General features: G+C 34.3%; 1 protein-coding gene across 4 annotated transcripts; it reads left to right on the top strand.

Moving 5' to 3' along the window:
• The first annotated feature begins 46 nt into the window (after positions 1-46).
• On the top strand, positions 47-23940 carry LOC121384728 (lipid droplet-regulating VLDL assembly factor AUP1-like). 4 transcript variants are annotated; one of them, XM_041515250.1, is made up of 13 exons: positions 47-189; positions 2044-2196; positions 4735-4885; positions 5175-5286; positions 6346-6418; positions 6808-6844; positions 8247-8291; positions 12593-12666; positions 15506-15672; positions 16332-16481; positions 21983-22098; positions 22766-22944; positions 23477-23940. In XM_041515250.1, the coding sequence occupies exons 1-12, from the start codon at positions 149-151 to the stop codon at positions 22898-22900; spliced, it is 1254 nt and encodes a 417-aa protein (XP_041371184.1). In that variant the 5' UTR covers positions 47-148; the 3' UTR covers positions 22901-22944; positions 23477-23940. The 4 variants fall into 4 exon arrangements, with proteins under 4 accessions (XP_041371184.1, XP_041371183.1, XP_041371185.1 ...); XM_041515249.1 differs by having other exon boundaries at positions 22766-23940; XM_041515251.1 differs by having other exon boundaries at positions 72-205; positions 22766-23940.
• Positions 23941-25517: the final 1577 nt, after the last annotated feature.

Here is a 25517-nt window from a genome sequence, read left to right as displayed (position 1 = left end):
ACTTACTTGGTTCAGCTCCCACAATGCACTATCCTTAATGGCCGCGCCCAGCAAGTTGTTATTTGATGTACTTGCTGTCAGAAGTTATTAAAATATAAAACATATTGTCATAAATCTTACCTGAAAACTATTTAAACTTGTTATATTGATGGCTGCAAATGATATTGAACAGCTGTTTGATGTAGACAGGTATTTTGTAACTGCTGTAGGTGTCTAAGAAGTGTTAAAATCGGAAAAATAAAATAAAAAGTGCAAACATATTTTTCCATTCTAAATATTTATAACATTTACATTCTTTATATTCAGTTAATAAAACATTAAATATCCTTTTGAGCAAAAATTAATTTCACCCCCCCAATTCCATACAGATGTTTATAAAATATATATTTATAGGCTAAATGTTGCATATATTTTTAATTAATTGTGGAGGTCGTGCCTCCTCTCCCCCCCCCCCCCCCCCCCCCCACGTCTGACCCATATCTAAACAGGACTAGCTCTGGGTCAGCAGAAGATTTTACCAAATTATTTATCGAACCGTAAGAACTCTGCCCTTCCATCTGTCCCACATATAGTTTTCCGGATGGGTTTTTTCACAATGCCTTGAGATATTGAACTGAAATTTTCTGTATAGTTTTATCGTTTACTGTTACAGATCAAATTTGACGTATGTGGTGATTTCCCATTTTTGACAGTTATGGCCCTTGAACTTAAAAGATCAAACAATTGTTTTCCATACATTTCTTTGCAATACCTCAAGATGCTGTGCGGAAAATTTGTATAGCTTTATCATGTATTGTTATAGATCAGATCTGTCTTACATGGCGATTTACCTATTTTTTGGAAGAGTTATGGCCCTTGAACTTGGGAGATAAGAAAATTTGTTTCCCAGAAAATTTTTGCAATGTCTGAAGATACTGAGATGAAATTTTGTGGATAGCTATATCATAATCTGTTACCTATCAAATTTGTCTTTCATAGCAATTTACCCATTTTTCACAGAGTTATGGCCCTTGAATTTTGAAGATACAAAAAAAATGTGGGCCTAATTGCTTTAGCTCGGAATGCTTGTTTTCTAGGAAAATATCAATTATTTTGTGAAATTATTTCGGCCAAATTAAAATAAAATTTTCCAGTTTGTTTTTTTTTTTAAATTTGCAATTGGCGAGAAAATGTTATCTCTATTTGTAACTAAAATATACATGTGCATTTTGTCATGTCATGCAATAGCCAAAATTACAAAGTTATTGAAGACTAAAATATTTTTTCTCTCAAATATCTGAATATGTTGTATTTGATGACTTTTAAGTTTTAGAGTAAAATACCTGCATTTGTTTTTGGACAGTTTGCATTTTGTTTACTCATACTGTATGTTACATGTACTTTAAGTTACTAATATTGTTGTCTGCTAACATCAGGTGCACTGAAATTTATCATAGCACATTTTTCTCATATCAGAACATAAAAAAAAATTCTCGGAAGAAGGTCATGAGGCAAATATAATTGATAATGTTACTAACTACTACATATAGAGAAAAAATATGACCTGTGTATCCAAAACAAGACTGGTTGCATTAGGGAATGTAATGATAATAGGTACACATGGAGTATAATCATTACATTTTTGTTATAGTACTAAGTTGTGTTAAAACATTTAATCACAAGTTTATAGTATAAGTGCATAACAAATGAAATTTATTTTTGATGCAAAGTGTATTTAGAAGCAAAGAAACATAGTGTTTTGACTAACACTTATAATGAATCACTACTTGATATAAACATACACTGGAGGTACAATTCACATTTGAGCTTATAAGCAAACGCAGGATATATTGTCGTAATTTTACCTTGTTATGATGACATGGTGTATGATGCAAGCTGTTTACATCGGTTTAGTTGATTATTAGTATTTAAAATTAGCACTTAATGAATCAGTGTAGTTTAAAAGTTAGTGCTAGCTGTATTTTATATTTCCTCATTATTGACTGTTATACTGTACAAAGTTCATAGCTTACATGAATTTAATATATATATATTTTTTTTCAGATTTCCTGTTCCTCTGTTCCCCATTTCAGCCCAGTCATTATTTGTCATATTGTACTTCCCATTTGGACTGATTTTAGGAGTTTTGCGGTTCTTCATCCTGCTGCACACAGTGCTGGTTTCATTCATCTTACCAAAAACATGGCTTATCAGAAGGTTTCTGTAGATTTTACTTTTTCACTTAACTATTTATAATTGATTGTGGATCAGACATTAGAGTGCTAAGTTCAGTCTTAATTGTAATAAGCCGGTATAAAGCTTGTCTCTTAAAGGAAGGGACAATCAAGGCATTTGACCTGGTATGCATATTCAACGATATATAATGCACATTATTGCTTAATATCAACAAGTATAATCTCATAGTTAATTAATAAAACGCTTAAATGTGTTGGCTATTATATATAATGGGTGCAGCCATTTTGTATCATCCCAGTGAATACACCCTCTGGCGAGGTGGTGGTTACGTAATACCTAACGTGTCACATCAGGAATTAGTCTTCGAACTGAAGAAACAAAACATACCTGATTTTTTCGGATGCATCGCAATATTCTGTAATAATAGTCATCTCAGTAACCAGCAACAATTATATATTATTTTTAATACAAAATAAACCACCATTGTCAAAGTGTTGAAATAACTGTATTATGGTTTGTACATAAATTAACCCACGTATTGAAATAATAATCGGAGTGTTTTCTTAGTTAATTGGTCTTTTCTTTCTGTGGCCTGTACCTGTGGTTCCTGATTGGCAGGTGTATATTTAGACGGTCCCCAGACACCGTGTCTAGACACACTAAAAAGATGTGCCTCTTTTATTAAGATCACAGGGTATTGTGTGTTAACCGCACGGACACCCCTCTAATCATAATCGATCAGCCGGCCTGCTTTATTACTGTAAGTAATTCTGTAAAAACCCTTGATTAAGTAGACTTTCCCATCTAAAATCACAAAACTTACCAATTACGTAGTCCCAAAGAAAAGAAAATTATCACTTGGGTATCGTGAGTGGTCATTTTTGCTCGAACGTAGCCTACCAATAGGCCTAATAATATACATTTTTTTCTTTGGATTTTTAAAAAAAGAAAAATACTATAACTCCACTTCATTCTATTGATGCAAATTGAAATATATTTAGTTAAATAGTTTATTATACTATCAAGTCATTTATGTTGTTTTACAAGTCAGGTTGATGAAAGCGAAGTGCCTTGTCATAAATTAGAGTGTTTGTTTACACTGGGCATAGAGCAGATGGACAGAGCTGACGTCACTTCGCCCCAAGCTATACCACCGGACGTCACAAAAACGAAACAAAATGGCTGCCCCCAGTTAGCAGGAATAATCATGGTTTTTTATTAACTATAAAATTACACGTTTTTCATTTGTTAAAGTGTCAGTATGTGTTGGTGGTCCGGGTATGCATCTTTCCAACACATAACTCTCTTGTTTGAGTTTACTCTACCTTTAACCAGTTGAGTTACTTCCCCTTCTGTCCAGTATTAGGTCTCACTACACAGATGACTTCCGGGTGAGAGTTCATTCATCACGGTCCACTGTAGTTCTTAATTGTGACACAAGTTATGGTTCACATATTCACTTCTAGGAAATGGCGAAGAATTAAAACAATATGTATATTTAATGGTAAGCCTTCTGGCTGTATTTTGCCCATGTTATTTTGTAATATTGTGCATCGACCTTTTGGGACATGGGTATATAGCGCAAGTGACAGCCGGAGTGAATCGGTTAATGAACCACCTGTTCGGACCGCTACTACAGCCAGATGCGGTTATATAGCAAAAAACAGACGGAAATGTTCTCAATTTTGGAGTGAAAATAAATGCTTATATAATGTATGTTTGCAGTGGTGTATGTTGTTAGTGCCAACGAGAACCCGTTCTATGGGCAATCTTTGTTTGAAGTTGGGCAATTTAACGTGGGTTTCAATGGCAGATGACATCTGTGTAGTGAGACCTTACTTCAGACAGGATGATATGTGGTTCCATTTCTGTATGGGAAAAGTGCTAATAAAAGATCCATTTCTGCTACCTGGTAATAAGATCAACTTATACTGCACTTATGGTTTGAAAATCTGCTTTCCTGAAATTATGTAAAAGATAAATTGCTCTTAGTGTGAAATTCTCAGTAATTTTTAGTAAAGTAAATTAGCAATATCATCGTTAATGAGAAAGGAATTTTTCTCCCTTTTTTTTTTTTTTTTTTTTTACTATATTTTGATAAATGATGTCATTGCTTAGTTGCATGGTTTTCAAAAAATGTGTAGTATGTTTTCTTAGAATAAAGGTAAAATGATGAAAGATGTACCAAATAAAAAAAATTAGTTTTTTTTTTTTTTTTTTTTTTTTTTCTGCAGGCATTCAGATTTCACGGTAATGTGGCGGTAAAATCACGGAATTGAAATTTTATTTCCCATGATTATTATATTGAATGTAACTATTCAACAAAAGTAATATAAACAGTTTCCGATGAGTTCCCATGATCACAAGACACGGAACCGAAACAGTGTTTTCCATGAAGTTTGAAATCCTATGACCTGTTTCTGTCCAGTATAATTTATATCTCATCTTCTAAACTCCTCTTTATCATATTACACTTGTTGCACAATAATCAAATTGTGTATAATTGTATTTTACCAAACACATGAAACATCCTCTATTTGTTCTTTATATCTGTTACAGCATAGTGCTGCGGGTGATGTTGGGCGTGACAGGACTAATACTTACTACTGATGGAGATGAGAATTACGATGCCCATGCTAGGATTCTGGTCTCAAACCACACATTGTTTCTAGACCACATTATTACAGACATTCTCATTCCACATTTCATGGTAAGTGGAATATTTACGTTTCATAATTAACATAATTGTACTGAAAACTCGAGCCTATTTGGGTTTTAAGAATATTTACATTTGGTATTTACTGATTCAGAAATATAATAATTGTAGAGTTTTAATTTTAAAAGGAAAATGTGTGGAGAAATTATCCATCGGTATCAAATACCAGTGTGTGTGTGTATGTGTGCTTGCGTGTGTGTAATGTAGAACTAGTATCCAGTTGTCAAGTTATAATTTTTGTTGCGTGGAGTAAATTTTAAATTAGACATATTTCTTATTTCAGCCAATTAGTAGACCTGTTACACCATTCTTCGAATGGTTGCTGAGTTTAAAAATGCTGCCAAGAGAGAAGAGCAAGGAAGAAATAAAAACTCTTGTTAAATCATTTTGTGATGGTAAGAAATATCGTTTTTACCTTGACCTTTTCTTTCTAATGTTTCAAGATGTTTAATTTTTAATATGAAGATAAACAAATATTTAAGACTATTTTTGACATTACTAAAGGGACAGACCCTAGTTTCAGCTCATGAAAATGCACACTAAGTTTAGTTAATCTACAAAACTAACACATTTGGATAAAGTTACAATTGAGTGAAATACGAGTCTGTGACTTTGAAACGGTGAAATATCCTCTAAAATAGACTAAAATTTGACTCCATAACTGTTACTTATCAGACGCACGTGCATTTTTAGAAATATGAGAAATACATTTTGTGATATTAAAAACACCAGGATGACCCAAAACACTTTGAATGTACAGAAATGAAAAACCTAAACAATAAAATCTAAGTAAAGTATGATTTCAGTTATCAAAAACAGCTCTAATGATAAAAAATATGCCTTATTGTTTAAAAACTAGGATATGTCCCTTTAATTGTTTCACACATTGTGAATACAAAAAGTGCTGTATTCAAGATTGTTGTCAGTTTTATTTAAATAAAGATTTGTTTTAAAAATTGTTTTGCTCTATTTGTTTACTAATTGTTTTATTTTGACTAGTTAAGAAAAATGGTACAGTTCTCAAACATACGTGATAATTTACAATCAGATTACTCTGTGTTTTGTTCATGGATGCAAAAGCTTTCAGAGAAGAGATGTTTACAGTTTGTCATTGTAATCAAATTAGGGCCCCACGCTTATAAAACTTTAAATAAACATTAGAAAGTGACATCATTAGCAATTGGAACAGGCCAAGTTGGCGGTTCAAGGATCTACAGTTAGATTGTAGCCAGGTATTTTTTTTCACGAAATACAAAATATACAGTTAGTTCCGTAGAAAAACAATTCGGTTTACAATGGACTTAACTATATGGATTTGTTTAGATGTGTGGGTGTTATTGTCTATTTGATGCCCGCAAATGTTTATGCACAAATGCGGGATCAAATAGACAATAACACCTGCAAATCTAAAAACTTCATGTTGTTAACTCCTAATATTTCTTGATAATTTTCAGAATCTACATTTCCACTGCTGTTTTATCCAGAGCAGGCAACAACAAATGGAAAAGTGGGACTTCTAAAATTCAAGTGAGATCATTATTATGATCTATTACCTAAGATTAATGACCTTTTAAAAAACATATATAAATATATATAGAATGTTTTTTTTTTGTTGCCAAAGTGATAAATGTGTGGTTATAGCATTCTTAAGCACCCTTTTTCAACTTCTATTGTTGTATTAAAGCAGGTTGGTGAAATGGTTTTTAAAATATTTAAACTATTCTTTATACTAGTTATGCCATTATTATGTTAGGATACAGTATTATAAATATATATACAGTGACAGTGAAACATGGTGGGTCTTGACAGGGTGCCGGTTTGTTCAGGGTCTGGTTTAGACAGGTTTCATGGTATTATATAATTTTCTGTTTTTAAAACTTAAAACTTATCTTATTCTTTTTTTCTTCTTTTTTCAGTGTTCTACCTTTTGATATAGGTCACTTAATTCAGCCTGTAAGTACACATGCTGTTGAAACTTTAAAGCATCACCAAGGACAAAACTAACGTAAAAACTTACTACATTATCAGAATGGTGGTATTGATAGTTAAATATTTTTACTTAACTCAATATTTTATACAATATTTACTAAGTTATCCGACAGTGTGTAGTTAAAACACAATGTGCTGTTTACTGTACAAAACTGTTATGTTTTTTTACAACTATTTTGATTTATTATAACTACAACTATTAACTGTTATGTGATATTTTATTAATATGGATGCAAGTAGCAAAATACTTGTGATCATTTCTAAATGACACCCAAAAGCCAATGTATTTTTCATACTGGGGTGTTGTTAAACATTCATTCATTCATTCCATTCCATTCATTCCATTCATTCCATTCATTCGTTCATTCATTCATTCATTCATTCATTTATTCATTCATTTTTAAATTGTTGAACATACATGTATGTAATGTATTAAAGTATAGTGAAAAATTATTTTCTAGGAATAATGTATCACTGACGGACTAATATTGGTGGGTTGGTTGTTTCATTCCATTAATGCCTCAGTATTTAAATGATTATTTTCTAACACCACCGTTGGTGAGAACATCATTTGTTATTTTTTATATCACTTAGTGTTAACAGGTGTACGTGCAGTAACCTTTTAAAGACGTACAACTGGCTGCTTCTAGGTGATGACCAGGTCACTTATGCCATACTGTCCAATGAAAAAACCCACGGTTGAAATCGATCACTCCGTGATGTACAAGTTAACTTGAAATTGACTTGTCTGTGATGCACAAGTTAACTATACGCGATAGGGCCGTACATAGGCTTTAGTTGGAAAAGGCATTTAAATTTATTTTTAAACAGCTTTTTGAAGGTATGTAAGAAATAGAATACTACTAGTTTATAAATGTATCCAACTCACTTTCGCTTGTTTGATACATTTTACAAGTCATTGTAAGATAAATGTAATCTAACGGACACTCATGTAGTATTCTCTATTTATCTGTGGAGAGTTGTGAGGTGGCACAGCCTGCAGGAAGGAAGGAATGAAATGTTTTATTTAACGATGCACTCAACACATTTTATTTACGGTTATATAGCATCAGACATGGTTAAGGACCACACAGATATTGAGAGAGGAAACCAGCTGTCGTCATTTCATAGGCTACACTTTTCGATTAGCAGCAAGGGGTCTTTTATATGCACCATCCCACAGACAGGATAGTACATACCACAGCCTTTGTTACACAGCTGTGGAGCACAGGCTGGAATGGGAAATAGCCCAATGGGCAGCCTGAAAGGAGTTCATTAGCAAGTTTCATGGTTTATGGTTTAAGCTTTATGGTTTTGTTTTACTTTACTCTCGTTTGATTTGTTTTTGTTATGTTATTTTTTCCAGGTTGGTATTACAGTGAGCCGACCCACCGTTTTTAACATAAATATTGTAAGTATGATTTTAGTTTCAGCATTTACTCCCAGTTACATAAAAAAAAAAAATTTTTAATTAAATATTTTGATAATTATTATTAATACAACTGAAACATAGCTTTGTATTTATTATTTTCTTTTAATGTTTCAATTTCTTTCAGTGATATAATAGTTAATAAGTCAAATATTATTATTATAGTGCTATAATTGCTACTGTTACATTAAATGTAGTCTACATTATATAACTAATTAACAGTGTTCTAGCTGGGATTTTGATGGGGCAGGGCGCTAATTTAATTGTAGGGTGGTTTTAACGCGAAAATCTTATTTTTGAGGCAAGTGCTGGATATGATCGAATTTTTTTACATTCATAAATATCATTTATGTAGAAATATCTATGCTGGTTTTAATTTACAAAACGTTTTTGGAGGGAAGGGTACAACCCAAATTTATTATTATTAAATTTGGATGTTTGATGAAACAGTACATTCATCGCCGTTTGCAATATTATTGTACTAATGTACTAAATATAGAAACTATTAAAAAAATATTGTTCCAGCCAGTGCAACACGACTGGTATGTGCCGTGGTATGTACTATCCTGTCTGTGGGATGGTGTATATAAACGATCCCTTGCTACTAAAGGAAAAATGTAGCCGGTTTTTCTCTGACTAAATTTCAAAATTACTAAATGTTTGACATCCAATGCCGATTGTTAATAAATCAATATGCTCTAGTGGTGTCGTTAAATAAAATCAAACTTTAACTATTAAAATGTTTTACAAAAGGTTGGATCACCTAAAAAATCCTATTCTTTTTTCTATTATATATAGTATTTATACCATTTAATATCATGCCCAAATGTAATTTAAAATAAATAAATGAAATAATTAAAAGAAATCAAGAAATGAAAAAAAAGAAAAAGAGAATGATTATAAATAAATAAATAAATAAATAAATAAAAGAACAAACAAATTAAAAAATTGACATACGGATATATTTGTAACAAGTTGCTCACTGCATTTAAAAACGGCTATTATTGCATGTCAAGGTCTAGATAGATTTCATTAAATAGTGTTTGAAGACATGTTTTTAACAAAACACATTTATGCCGACATAGACCAAATAACCGGTGTTGCTAGTTTACTCTGTGCCATATTATAAAGATGCAATCAATGTGTCATTGATAAGGACTACTGACATCAGTTAAAATTATATGTATCTTGGTCTGGGTATTTGCAAAGGCAAAAATTACTTATCAAAATAAATTTCGCATTTGACGTTCTGTCGAAGTTTATCATGATAGTCTACTTTCATCTAGGTGTTTGCTAGGTGGTGTGTGGTTATGTGCGTGACGGTGTGAGGATTACTTTGCATTCAAGCTTTGTAAGACTGCCTGTTCGCTCGTCTGCAGTCATATCGACTAACAATAGAAAAGAAAAAATATACCACGTTACTGCTGTCGGCTTTCACAACTGTGGTCAAATACCGTATTTGACCGGAAATAAGCCCAGGGGGGCCAGACAACTCATTGTAAGCTTAGCATGGGGTGGGCTTATTCCCAGACAAGGGGCCAGTTTTGTTGAAAAAAAACAACAAAAAACCCCAAATAATTAAAATAAATAATAATTAAATGAACTAGGAAGAAAACAAAAAACGTCCAGTAGCACATCTATTCATTAGTGTTCCATTTGTTATTAATAAATAATAATTGTTTATTAATTAAATTGTTTTTTTTACTAGTATCTAATTATCAGAAACACACCTTCTATGTTACAATTACTTACCAGTGCTGTTTATTTACATCCAAAATTTAATGCTGAGAAGACTTAAAACAACAAACTCAATAGCGTATACACACGTTTCTGACAGGCAACCAGCTTACACTACAAAGAATTGTCAATCTAGACCATTGTTCTTAGCCAATCAGAATAAGGTATTTGCCTAATTAGCATTAACTGCGGACCCAGTGTGGTGGTAAAAATAGACATTGGTTTTTAGTTCAGACTTGGGTTTGGGTACTTCAAAGAAATGCTGCAGGCATGAAATTTAAAACAATGTTACACACTGTTACTGTTAGACTACTAAATCTCACTGGTGGTAAAATATTGTGTTACATTTGTGTTTAATTATCTGCAGGAGGTATGACCTTTTAAATGAACTTTGAGTAGCATGAACCAATGATTTTTTAAAAATTCAAATAGGAAACTCATTGTTTGCATACATAATAGTATGGGTTTTAGAAGATGAATGCTTTTTGTTTTAATGAAAATGAGTGAAAAATTAATTTTTAAATAATTTTTGTTGACGGACCTTTAAATATTTTTTTTCATTTTCTGTCCAAAAACCTGTATAATAAATATAATCAATGTAACAGGGCAATCATCCAACTAACTGGTGATTATTTTGTTTTTTACATGTAATATGACCTCTAATCCGATTGAAAATGGAAACAAATAATATAAAGCAGAATTAAAATGGTTTTAAGTATCGTTTTACAACGATATATGCAAGCAAAAAGTCACCATTTTCAGCGAAACAAACTACTTAGTCTATATCTTTGGTTCCTCCATGTTGATGTTAGTGCATTATGATTATAGAATGCATGTGAAAAATGAACTGGTATGTATACATGTAGTTGTGGGCACGTACATGTAACTCCGCAAAAACTCCTGTACTGTGTCTGCTATGGATATTACGGGAGTTTTGGCACAGTAACGTGTCCACAACTAGGGTCAGTAATGAGAATAGTCATGTTCATATTCACCCACCAATGTCTGAAAATTATATTTTGTTTTTTGTTTTCATGAAATACTTTTGCTGGTGACGTGGTGTGGTGTCTTTTGTGGGACCCCTGAAGCCAGTAATAAATAGATAGACCAATCAAAATCTATCAAATATTTCCTTCAGAGACAGAGAGGGCGTCAGTCAGAGATCTCACAAAATACACCATCAGGAATCACCAAACAAAATACTGAACTGACTTGGTAGGACTGTGATTTGGAATAATCTTTGTAAAGTTTGTTGGACGTGTCCGGGTGCCGATGGAGTAGAGCCGGAGTGGATGTATCATTGTCAACATGGACATGGAAAACATGCATTACAATATTCTGAATGGGTTGGGGAAGTTGACATGATGTTTGTACCTTGATTATAACGTCTCAATAATATATTTTTTTAAATAGTATGAAAAGGGTGCGAAGTGGTATGAGGAGGAAGTTACAAAATAAATGTTTCAACATTTGCAACAATTTCTACTCAATAATAGAGGTCTATATATACGAAGTATTGATTATATGATATATGTCCCCAACTTACTTGTAATAATCCATGTAGAATTGATTGCATTGTCAAGGAATACATAATGTTTAAAAGTTTGTAAATACTGATCGGAGATGGGCGCCGCCATCTTGGATTTCGATCGGAAATTTCCGTTGATTTCCGTGAGCGCTCGGAAATAGTCACATTGGGTTGTTAAACTTCCAAAATCAACAATTTTAGGCCCATTTTTTCTTCTGATTTACACTAATAAAGGTATGGATGGTTTTTCATATTACCAAACCACGATGTAGAACACCTCTCCTAACTACATTTTTACCTGAAGCAAACTTTTCACTCTGAATTATTTTTAGGCAAATGCGTGCATAATTAAGTGAAAATAGAATGTTCTAGCAGATTAATGTATTAACTTTTCTCATTGGCTATGTTTTCCGTGTCAGAACCTATCAGAAAAGAGTTTTCAGACGGAGTTTGTACCCATTAAATGAGACAAATCTGGAGTCAGTTTTTGCGCAGACGCAATTCATGCTGTCACGAGTTATCGTTCCTGTTGGTTCATGCTACTTTGAGCAAACTTGCAGTTTTGTGTTATTTATAAGGTGACGAAGTTGGGGGTGGGCTTATTTACGAATGAGGGCCTAATTTTTTAAATGCTATCAAAACGGAGGGGGGCTTATTCAAAGACATGGGCCAATTTCCAGTCAAATACGGTAATGTATTGTATTGTCAAATGTTTTTTAGTTGGGAATTCAGACTCGTAACAAGACTGTACACGCTTTGAGAGGAAAGCAAGATTTTGTATTTTTATTTGACAATGAATTAGGGCAGTGTGGCGATAATCAGGGGCCGTGCGGAAACAAACATGGCAGGGCGGCACAAAATGGGGGCAGGGCGCAGCGCCCCTCTATTTATTGCTAGCTAGAACACTGATTAAAATGTTAAATATGCTGTTGATATTTATTAAGTATAAAGATAAAATTACATTTCATAGCATTAAATTATTATTTTGAGTATTATTTGTTGTTATTGTTGTTTTTAGACTGTTATTCAGAGCTCTTGGATGTGTGACCTACTATGGTGCCTTTTTGCCCCTTACACAGTTTACACATTAAGGTAATAACTTGGCTTGAAAGCCTTATTGTTTGTAGTTATTAGGTGCAGTATTTAGAATACAAACACTTCTATAAAGTGCAGGAAATATGGAATATAAGTAGTACATATCTGTTAGACAGATAACTGGTCTTAACACATAGAAAAGAAGTGAATGTTAGTGAAATAATTATTGCCTTTTCACACAAGTTGGTGACATAAAATTCAAGAAAGGTAATTGTGACCAAACTTACCCATGATATCCATGTCATAAATCCATGAGATAATTTTAGTGTATTAACCCGGTTAATAATGGTATGCAAATTTTCATAGTCTCTAGGTAATGTGTTGTTGTGGGTGGGTCATTTGCTTACAAACTAGCCCGAGTACTCTGACTGTAAGAGAGCTAGACGGACATTTGGACATAAACACGCTCTCATTACAGTCAGAGACCAACCTATGTCTTTTTTTGGCAATTCCTGACTACCAAACGGTAGGCAACGAGTCCCGCTCTAATACCACAACAATTCTATGTTTGACGTCAAATACCTTTACATCAATCATTTTCGAGTTAAGTGATACAAAAAAATCCACATATTAATCACTAATACACTTACTACAGAAAGAAACCCGACAGCACCCACATTCAGCTACGCTTCGTGACACTCCGTCGCAACAATTGCAAAGCTCGGCGATCTATTTCGAGACTGGGTGATTCCGCCTTGTGCAGCAGTTACAGGGGTCATCTCATAAGAGGAGGCAGTACGTAGCACATACTTTTGCCGTATCCTGTCGATGACACCCCAAATGTATCCTTCAAATTCAAAATGGAATCAATAATGTGTAATTGTTTTGGTTTAATGACGTAATGAAATCCAAATTCATCCAAAACGGCATTAGCCAACTCTTCCATGTTGTAACTTCGCTTGATATGAGACGGCCCCTGTAACTGCTGCACAAGGCGGAATCGCCCAGTGCACGATCACGTGGTCTACGTCTCGAAATAGATCGCCGAGCTTTGCAATTGTTGAGACGGAGTGTCACGAAGCGTAGCTGAATGTGGGTGCTGTCGGGTTTCTTTCTGTAGTAAGTGTATTAGTGATTAATATGTGGATTTTTTTGTATCACTTAACTCGAAAATGATTGATGTAAAGGTATTTGACGTCAAACATAGGATTGTTGTGGTATTAGAGCGGGACTCGTTGCCTACCGTTTGGTAGTCAGGAATTGCCAAAAAAAGACATAGGTTGGTCTCTGACTGTAATGAGAGCGTGTTTATGTCCAAATGTCCGTCTAGCTCTCTTACAGACAGAGTACTCGGGCTACTTACAAACCAATAAGACCTGTATATCTGAGTGTAACGCTTTCAAAGATTTAGTTGAAATGCATAACGTCAAACTAATCTGTGCCAATCGTGATTGCGTCGTATTACCGATGGCAGCGACTTTAGTACTGTGATTTACTAAAAAATTGAATTAAAATATTATTTTAGAAGTGATAGGATAAATTATCAACCTCGTCTAGTTAATCCGTATTTGCCTCGGCAGAACCTCGACAAATACCGATTAACATAGACTCGGTTGATATTTTCCATATTAAAAAATACTTGTGACGAATCCTCTATTTATGAAGCATCCCTAGGGTATTGATTTTTATCTAATTATTTTTTTATTAGCTTAGTTTATACATTACAGAATGTCATTGGAATTAAGTCTTTAGTTCAGACAAATGTAAAGTTAACATATTTGCCAGTGACAATTATGATTATTATTATTATTTTGGTTATTATTATTTTTATTCCACTGCACCCTTTTTTCCTTTCCTTTAATTTCCACCTCAGTTCTTCACGATCTGACAGCTGCTGCTATCTTTATTCTTTATTTTATTTTCCACCTCCATATCCTGGTCCTTGTCTCTCCAAGTGCAACAGGTGCTTGTATCGTGTGGCCACTCATACTACACACCTATTTTCCCATCAGCTTGTGTTCTGCTTAGTCATGTTGGCCACATTTCATTAAAAACATATTTTATTGCATAAACAACAAAAGGATTGGGCACAAGTTTGCCAACTTACTAGGCCCTTTCCTATATACATACAATAAAATGGCGGCAATTACTTAATTATGATATAATAGTATTGTATAGATATAAATCTGTATCCAAAAGTATTTTAATAACAATCAAAAATCAAATTATTTTGAAAGAAATCAGAATAGAAACAAAGTACGTGTGCAGTCAAACGATTAGACTATTTTAATCAAAACGATGTGTTTGTTTAATAAACTTTTGAACACAAATAAATATTTTTTTATTATAGAGATCACTTAAGGTATTCGACCATATAAAAAGAGTTGTATATTTATTTATTGTACATGTTGTAACGAGTTACAAAGAATCTGAATACTGTTTTCTGTATAATATCCAATTACACGATCTGTACAGATCTGCACTTCAGGCACTACACCCATGTCGTAATCATGCGTGTAATACATTTTCTCTATAATTTACCAAAAGTATGATTGAACCACATCAACCGTTGGTGTACTGCTTTTTTAAAGGATGATATAGTTACAGAGTTTATAATTACTGGATTTAAATTATTCCAAAGATTAATTGTTGAATAAATAAATGAAGATTTTAATAAACTTGTTCTCGAAAACGGTGCTGATATGTTTTCTCTAACTTCTTAACATATAAAGAACTCTTTGTTCTACACTTTCAGGAATAATACAATCAGTTAAGAAATTGTTGGCCACATAGAGTGCAATCAGTGGTGTGGTCACTTCTAGCATTGTTAAGAGGCTCCTACTATACGTACCTACTGTCGGAAATTGTCAGTAAGGAGATGTGTTTGTATTTTTAGATTTTTGCCAGTAACGGAAAAGAAAGAAAATGAATCTACGGTTGAGTTTTCTGAGAGAGTCCGGTTCAATCTGTCGAAATCGCTGAATCTGAAACTGACGGACTTCACCCGGTCTGACAAAACGGATTACCTCAAGAGAAAGCAACTCTTACCACCTAGTCAAAATGGTAATCTTTCTCAAAATGGAAAAAACCCACCCCCAAAACTGGTTCTGTTATTTTTTTATCCTCTCTCTCTCTCTCTCTCTCTCGTTCATTTGATATCTCCCCATACCAAGTAGAGTAATAAAAACTATATAACTGATGTGGGTAGTTATTGATAACATCTATCAATGAGGAAATGTTAGGTATTCTTTGACATTTATTTATTTTTAAACTATATTACGAAAGCAACTATAAACCTGTATTTGTAAGACCTGCCAGTCTGTAGAATAACAGAATCCTCCATAATGTCAGCTGCCTTTACTTTTTTAGAATTAGAAATAATGACATTATTTGCTGTGGGATAATGCACAGAGGTGCTGTGGGACATTTTCCCTCAGTTTTAACCAATATGCTGTGACTGTTATTTTCAAAGCTATGATCTGTGCCAATCTTTATACTTAAAAGTTTCATTCTTGTATTATTTACAGAGAATGTTTTTGTTTTCACGTGCATTAATAATTTAAAAAAATATATATTCTTGGTATTTACATACATCTGCCTTCTGATTTAAAAAGTAAATTATGACAACTCCTCAGGAAATTTTGTTTTACATTGACCTTCGAAAATTTAGCATAACCATTTAATGAATAAGGCTGTATCAGTCGGTACTCATTTATTCTCAGCACAATCGGCAGAGAAGAAAGCTGATAAAAAGCCACAGTCTGAAGTGAGGGTTGAGGAACAGCCGATGGATCCGAATTTACAGAGGATGATCGAGCAAGTCCAAGCAGTTCTTCCTCATGTTCCAGCAGCAGCAATAAAGAAGGATATTGGTGAGCTGTTGACAGTTCATACAGGGCTTCTAGATTATAGTAGCCCCACTCCCATGGCTAGTGATATTCAATGTTAGGCTAGTAAATAACTACTGTTGCCATGCCTGATGGCTAGTGAAATTTTGGGGTAAAAATGTTGCAGTTAAGTCTTATTTTGTAAATATTAATATCCTGTCCCTCACTCCTACCCCCAGTGTTAGTGTTTTTAAGCTATATCTCTCTCTTTACGTGACATATCTGATTTGTACTATTATTTAGTAAAAATTGTATTAACTTAAAGGAAACATGTCACGATACCATATTATAGCTCATTTTAAAAGCAAAATGATATAACAATAATATACAAATAAGTTTATAGCAATAAAATACGCGTAGTTAACTTAAAATGAAGAAATTACGCTAATCAGTATCAAAGTACGATTTATGCATATTTATTCGTGAGCGTTCGGGAAAAATCGGAAGTGACGTCAGAGCTGCTGTACTCTTCCATTGTTGTTAACTGTTTATATATGGAGTAAGGGGCTTACGATCTTTTCAGTCCAGAAGTGCCGTACTGCGCGGCCTTTGGGTGTAAAAATAACCAGTTTAAACGATCAGGATTGTCTTTTTACGGTTTTCCAAAAGATTGTATCTGAAGAAAGACGTGTATATTTTATCACAAAACAAAAGATTGGACACCAACACCGCACAGTACTTTGGTGTCAGCCTATTTACAGCCCGGAGCCCGAACGTTACCCGGAGACCAAAACAGTACTCTGTTGCGAATGCCGAGGTGTACATTGTACATATTTGGCACAAAGATACACCTCAGCATGATGTATTTATATTTGAAAAAAAAGAAGATTTTTCATGTTGGGGCTGTAGGCCTACATAACAAAATCTGTATTCAATGTCCGAAGAAGGAAACGTCAATAAGTAATTAAATATGGCATATACAAACATGGGATTTGGCATGAGGATACTTCTCAGTACGATGTATTTAAATATGTTTTTAAAAAAACGTGTAGAAAACAAAAATAATTTACAAAAATGTTTTTAATCTTCGCCCGAAGCCCCAAAGTAACACGAAGTTCAATACAAAATAAACCACTACTGTCGGTGTCGAAATAACTATTATGTTTCATCCACGGGCTGACTTGAGAATCGGAGTGTTGTTTTAGTTAATTGGTCCTTTCTTTCCGTGGCCTGCACATGTGATTCCTGATTGGCAGGTGTTATTGCATGGTATCAACCAGGTAAGTGATTACCACTGTCTAGACATACGTACAAAATACTTGCCAGTTTTTTAAGATCACAGGGTATTGTGGCGTAACCTGTCGCGACTATCGTACAATGTTAATGGACATTATCAGCTGCCCTGTTTCATTACTGTAAATAATGCTGTAAAACCCTTGATTAAGTAGAGTTTCCCATCTAAAATTACAAAACTGACCAATTACGTAGTACCAAAGAAAAGAAAATTATCACTTGGGTATCGTGAGTGGTCGTTTTTACTCTAACGCACCCCACCAATAGGCCTAATAATATGCTGGGGGGGGGGGGGGGGTGTTTAAGAGAAAAATACTATAACCCCATTTCGTTCTATTGATGCAAATTGAAATATATTTAGTTAAAAAGTTGATTATACTCTCAAGTCATTTATGTTGTTTTACAAGTCAGGTTAATGAAAGTGAAGCGCCTTGTAAATTAGAGCGTTTGTTTACACTGTGCATACAGATTTCATTATGTACAGCCCGAACATGAAAAATGCGATATTTTCTATAAAAAAAAATGTTTGTCCTTCATTTATATTTTTTTACATATTTAAATACATCATACCGAGGTGTATCTTTATGCTAAATATGAACAGTAATCACTATAGTAAGTAAATGTGTGTCTTTTTTCATTTACTAACAGCTCAAATTGATACGGCAAAACATTTTGTGAACGAACACTCATTGTTTTGGTAAGCTGTGCAAGTCTCAGATTCTTTACGAGTGGTACGGACTAATGCTTTTAAGTATAAGGCTTCAGATCGAGCGACGCGTCTCGGACGTCACGGACCTCTCATTAAAGATCGGCAATTTCCGCTAAGAGCTCGTATCTGGGGTTTTTTTTTACGGAGATATTTTAAGTAATTAATTTAATTTTTAATTTTTTTTTTAGGTGATTCAATTTATAATTAATTGTACATGGTTGGTGCCAAATATAGGTCACGTGACATGTTTCCTTTAAAGTAAAGTAGGGCTAATGAAGTTTTAATCGTGGCTATTAAAAAAATTTAATCTCTGATCCTATGGTTAGTGGATTTTATAAAAATTCGAGAATCCCTGAGTTCATATATATATTTTAATCCTGCAACCACTGTTTCTATTGACAGAATATGATTGACGGATAAAGCAGAGGCATATCCATATAGTAGCAGAATACAACTTTTGACGTCACTCATGTGACGTCACACACACAGCTACATTACAAAATCGTTCATATGACCTCTAGGTCATCGTACAATATGGCTGAAATCACAGAAAAATAGCTTTTCCCCTTAATTATTATGGTTTGCAGAATTTCCCATTCTTACCTTCACAGGATAAATAAGACATCCAACATCATTAACTACTTATTCTGTATTTATTATCCACATAGTAAAAACCATATGAAGCACACATGGTACAGTGAAACCTCTCAAGACCGGACCCTCTGTAAACCAGAATTCCCTCAAAACCAGACGTTTCACAGAGTCCCTTTTTAAAAACCAGGACAGAACTTAAAACTACATTCCCTGGAATATTTTTATTATTTAAGCATATAGAACAGAAAATCCAATTACGTTTGGTGCATATATGATGCCGCACTCCGCATTGGTTTCACTACGCTGGCTTATCCAGGTCAAAAACAAAGCCAGTATTTTGAAAGTGGGACACTTTTGACGGGCTCGTACAGATCTCGGTTTTCATTGGCTTATCACAAGTATAGAATTCCCCAACAAGAGATCACGTGAGATTTCGCAATTTTTGAACAAATTTAACGGTCTTGATTGAGAGGTCGTCTCATATCTCCAAAACATATTTATATCCATAGAAGTATGGTATAACACCTTTCCAGGGGTTGGTGAGTGGGGGATTTGCCTTGAAATTTTGACAGTGGCCAGCTGTTGGCATACACGTTATATGTAAGGGGGTGTTACTAATTACGTAACGCTCTAGGGGTAGAGGAAGAGGGTACTGTGTTCGATTTACTATATATTATTTTTATTCATTACTAAGACCTAAAAAGGTGTTTTTTTTGAAATGCACGGTCAGTCTAGGATCAATCCCCATCGGTGGGTATACAAAAACACCATGGTATGTGATATCCTGTCTGTAGCGGGTTTCCAAGGCACGTATGCAGGGATTTCAGTGGGCTTGGGGTTATAGACTGTGTTAAGCGAAGTTTATATGGGGCCATGCTCCCCCCCCCCCCCCCCCAAAATACTTTTCAATTTTTTTTAAGCTTGGGCAAGTAAGGGTTTTGACCTCCAATACCCTCCCCCTGCACATGCACCCGATTCCTCTCTAAGATTATATGTCAAAATTACCAAATGTTTGACATCCAACAGCAGATGGAAGGAAGGATAGGATATGTTTTATTTAACGATGCACTCAACACATTTTATTTATGGTTGTATGGGGTCGGATGATTATTAAATCAATATGCTTTATTTTTGATGTCGTTAACACCCCCCCCCCCCCCCCCCCCCCCCCCAACTTTACCCTTTCCAAACGAAATAATATTTATTTGAATTTGTCGATTTTAACACGTAAAATTAAGAAGTGAAAAGTTCATTGTCTACTTTAGTATATTTTATTTTTTAAATACATACATGATTAATGTGTTACTAGTATACAAACTAAACTTTAAAAGTTCTACTAACACTTTATAAAATATCAATTCTGAAATAGGAAGGTACGACTGTCGATAATACGTTGTCAAAATCAAACCGGTTTTAACTAAAGACTCTAGTACCGTATCCTCAACCGAATGTTCTTCGTACAGTGCAAGATTTCTCTTTTAATTTTTTGAGACGAACCCTACAATTTGAAATCGGTAAACACGTGTTAACTAAAACTGACAACAGGCTGTTGTTTGTGCTTTGCCGAGCTATGGCGGCACAGGCGACGAATCAAGCGTATACGTTTGATGATATCCGTTCAGAGCGAACACACACGACTTTTTTGGAAAGTGATTTCATAACATGACGTTGCTTCACAGTTCTACTTCTAGCTCAGACTGTGTTATGTGAAATATGATGTGATTTCGTCATTTCCTTCCAATTGTGTTTGAAACATTTTGAGATGGTCCTTGTTAGTAGTCATACTGAAGGTACGAAACTTGTGTCAGGATTCATTTTATTGCCTTTGCTCACGCTCTGGCAATAAAAAGTCCTGACACTCATTTCGTAAATCAGTATGAAACACAAGCTCGTATAATAATCTCTATAAATTGAATAATTATTTAAAAAAAATTAAAACTGGACTTTAAAAAGGGAGAAACTCATCAAAACTTAAGATATGAGAGAGAAAAGACATCACATTAAAACAGTGCTTTCATCTTTATTATAACTTTTTCATGCTTATATCCAATTAAGCTTCAAGCATGCTGTTCTGGGCACACATTTCAGCTTCCTGGGCTGTTTATCCAGGACAGGGAGATTGTCTTTAGTTGTTAGTAGTTAGTAAGTGAAAAGTCTGTGGCATTACACCTACCCATGGAGTCATTCAAACTCACTCTGGGTGGGAGCTGATACTGGGATGCGAACCCAGTACCTACCAGCCTTAACTCTGGTAGCTTAACCTCTACACTACCGAGATCGATTTTTATGATAAAAATGTGTGTAATTCTTATTGTATTTGGTTCATTTATTGAACAGCCAATCATGAGCAGACAACTGTGAAACATGTTTATCAGCCAATTAGGAGCAAGTAACAATCAACTCAACTTTAGTAAAAAAAATAAGCAAAAATCAGTTTCTGATGTCCTTTTGTATAATGAAGGAAGGAAATGGTTTATTTAATGACGCACTCAACACATTTTATTTATGGTTATATAGCATCGGACATATGGTTAAGGACCACACAGATATTGAGAGAGGAAACCCGCTGTCGCCAATTCATGGGTTACTATTTTCGATTAGCAGCAAGGGATCTTTTATATGCACCATTCCATAGACAGGATACGTCAGTACCACAGCCTTTGATGTGCCAGTCGTGGTGCACTGGTTACAGCGAGAAATATCCCAATGGGCCCATCGATGGGGATCGATCCCACTCCGACCACACATCAAGCGAGAGCTTTACCACTGGGCTACGTCCCACCCTGCTTTATATAATGAAGTCACACCTGTATGTCATAATGTTGCATTTTCCGAGGTTTGTTGAAGGATAACATCAAGTTTTTTAGCGATGGTGTCCAGTTATAATAGAGTAAATTTGTATAAAGGCAGAAAGTTTGTAATTACATTGTTTGCATATTTGTTTTTACAGAAGTCACTTGTGATGTTGATGTTACAATTACAAACATCCTTGAGGGTCGGGTGCCCTTTGCCGAAGAAAAAAAATCAAGTCCAAACATTGGTGATGGACATCACATAGCTAACGATGTAAGTATATCATACTAGAACATTAAATATATTTACCGACACACCAAACAATAAAATCTAAATAATACCTTATTTCAGTTATCAAAGAGTGTACCGGTGTGGTACGTGATACACCCATCAGGAGTTTGATAGAAAACCATATCTATATTAATGAATATGTTATGGGCATGATTCAAGTCTAATTATGTGAAATTTTTTGATGATGAACAGTTTGTTTTGGACCAACCACCATCCCAAATTGTTCCTAAATGTGGTTTGATGGTCCTGTATGCATCTGTATGCAAGATATGATCTGGACAAGGATTTACTGTTATATGCAGTGGACCACGAAAAGTAGGTCACAGTGACCTAGTAATAGTATGCGACACACTGCCATCCCAAGTTGTTCCTACGTGTGAGGTTTGATGGTTCTGTATGCAAGATATGGTCCGGACAAGAAAAAGTTAATAGACGGCCGGACGGACGGACAACGCCATACCATAATATGACCCATCATAGATAGACGTATAGAAATGGCTCAAATAGTGAAAAATATGTCATAGTGTTTAAAAACTAGGGTCTGTCCATTTAATATTAGAAATGTTATGTTAGATTGCGAGTACAGTGCAATTCTCTTTTTTGATATTCTGCACAATGGGTACCATTTACTTGTCTTCTCTACTTTCAGATAAGCCAAGTGACATTCAAGGCTGAGAGTTTTTCAAAAAATGTAAAAGAAAGACATTTGTCACTCGAGGAAAGGAAAGCATTAATGTTAGAATCAGCAAGACTTAAATACAAGCAAAAGCACAACCTGTTGTAGGGATATTTGATTGTTTTGATGTGTGAAACGCTGTGCTTGTGAAGGTGACTACATGTTAAAGCATAACCTGATGTAGCTAATAGGTTTGCAGTTGAAAAGCAGTTCGTACTTCCAAATGTTTATAACTAAATTTTGGAGTGTAATGTTCAGTTATAAATTTATTATTTTGAGAAAAAATGGTACAAGTCATTAAAAAAACAAAGCATAAGAAAATGTCTGTTTCCAATCATGTAAATATTGAGGGTCTTCTTTGTCTTTGTTGGTTCCAGTGTTTATAGGCTTAAACCCCAGCCTGTGCTCAGATAAACTTGGTTTATAACAGATCACCAATTAGTTTTGTATGCAACAGATCCAAATTGATACCATCAACGAGAAATCAGACCAGAGTTTACTTATTATAATTTTGATCGACTTAATATAAACAAAGAGTATCATGGAAGTTATAAAATTATTTTATTAATGTAAGTGTGAAATTGCTGGGTTCAGCTACATATCATCTGGAAAAAGGTAACCGTATGTAGGATTTTTTTTCTTTTTTATTATTGTTTTTTATGTTTTGGTGTGGCTGTTTTTCAGAAACTTATTGAGTAGCAACTCAACCAAGTATCACCTACACAGATAACTCCAACATCACTAATTATTTGAGCAAACATACTTTAGTCAAAGCACATATGACATGCGTGACGAGGTTCCAGTGAAGTTTTTGTATTGGAGCTAGCAGAGATGAACTTCATACCTGTGCATAACAGAACACTTGGGGCCGAATTTACAACACAGGCTGTTTATGTCTTACGAATGTGTAACCACGTACATTTACAATGCTTAAACACCTGCATTTAAGAAAAACAAGCTGCATAAATCCGGCCCTTAAATTGTCACAGGACTCCTCACTTGCACATGAATAATGTCAATGGTCAATGGCATGTTTTTTTATATTTAGTCGATGTTCAGATTTTATGTTAGTTGTCTGTTTCACAGAAACTATGTACTAGATGAATTGGATATGTATCAAAATAAAGGTTCAATGTGATAAATAAAAATGTGACTTTCATGTTATTAGAAATTTGGTTTTAAGTATTTTTAGTAATATGAAAATTAAATATTATACTACTGTATTATATTCCACACAGTAACAATTTCACATCCAATAGTCTATGATTAATGAATCAATGTGCTTTTGTGGTGTCGTGACACAAAACACTTAAAAAAAACCCAACTAAATTTAAGGATTTAAACCAACTTTATAAATATGTGTGTCCCTCATCCCTTGTAACATGAACTGTTCATTCAATTAATATTAGTTTATCTGATACTGAAGTTACCAACCAATAAAGGTTTTACTTGTGGTTTTTCAGAAGTGATATTTCATCTTGATTCATTTTTCTGCTAAAAGCGAGGTGCAAGTAGCACAACACTGGATTATTTAGTTAACAATTAATGCGCAGGCCTAAGAATTTCACACTTTATGGAAAACTCTTTTGGTTCCATACACATGACCAATGAAACATATTGGAAACTGGTTTTTAGTAACAATGGCAACAGTTTCCAATCCTGTAAATCACGTAAAGAATTTAACATTTTATGAAAAACACTTTCGGGTTCTATACATATTGAAAACTTTTTTTTAATAACCATGGCAACAGTTTCCAATGATGTAAATTGTATAAAGCATTTCAAATTTGATGGAAAACACTTTCAGTTCTCTGCCCTTTGATCACTGGAACATATTGGTTTTTTGTAACCATAGTAATGGTGGATGATGATAGTGATGATAGTCTTTTGGTTTCCATGATTTTTTCCCCAAACTACCGAGATGCTACTGAAACCGATTGTTTCCATGAAATCTGGAGACCTGTTATGGTGGTTCTTCCAGTGATCAGAGTCATTCTTAGTGGACTGTCCATCTGATGCTGGGTTTTAGGTTTATGTCTCTTCAGGATTTCTGTGAAGTTGTAAGATGGTCTGGTATTTTCATCATGCTGTAAACAATTTCCTCAGAACTTGCTCTTTCTGAAGACTTCCTTGTGCTGGGTATTTCTGGTGCACTTGTCCTGTACTCTATTAACGTGTCCACATCCTATTTAAGGTTCAGACACATCCATCTCAAACTCAGTCTCTGGTATAGCCAGTGGCTCTGGTGAACTAGTATATATGTATGTGCATGCATGCTTCGATGTGTGTGTCACTGCGCATGTGTGTGTGTGTGACACTGTGTGTGTGCTAGCTAGCTATTATAGCTCAACTTTTAAACTAATTTCTTCATGTACGTGTTTTTACATATATTAATGCTGTATTTGTAAAATGCATTCCTTTGCTAAAGAAAGAATTGGCAAGACAACAAATACATGTTTGTACATTTTAAAATAGATTAACAAGTAATAAAAGTAGCATTTTGACAGTGTAACACAGTACTGCTGAAACTGGTTTTTAATCCACCTCACTTTAATCGGGTTGTCAAGCTTATATAATCACCTTAGGAACAGTTGGCAGAATTCAAACTGACAACCTATGTGTGGTCAAAGTTTTTTTTTATCTATCTATTTATCTTTAATTGCCTGATGGTTATATAGTTTTGATGAAATTTGATCCGTATATTCCTTGAACTTTACTGAATGGC

Source organism: Gigantopelta aegis, chromosome 10 (genome assembly GCF_016097555.1).
Source record: "Gigantopelta aegis isolate Gae_Host chromosome 10, Gae_host_genome, whole genome shotgun sequence".
Lineage (NCBI taxonomy): Eukaryota > Metazoa > Mollusca > Gastropoda > Neomphalida > Peltospiridae > Gigantopelta > Gigantopelta aegis.
The sequence above is the reverse complement of the archived record's forward strand: the minus strand, read 5'-3'. Positions and strand labels throughout refer to the sequence as shown.

Coding starts and splice junctions, on each gene's coding strand:
- LOC121384728 (XM_041515250.1), top strand. CDS start 149: ATGGCTGCAAATGATATTGAACAGCTGTTTGATGTAGACAG. Junction 6,845..8,246: donor TAGGTCACTTAATTCAGCCT/GTAAGTACACAT, acceptor TATTTTTTCCAG/GTTGGTATTACAGTGAGCCG. Junction 16,482..21,982: donor AGCAATAAAGAAGGATATTG/GTGAGCTGTTGA, acceptor TTGTTTTTACAG/AAGTCACTTGTGATGTTGAT.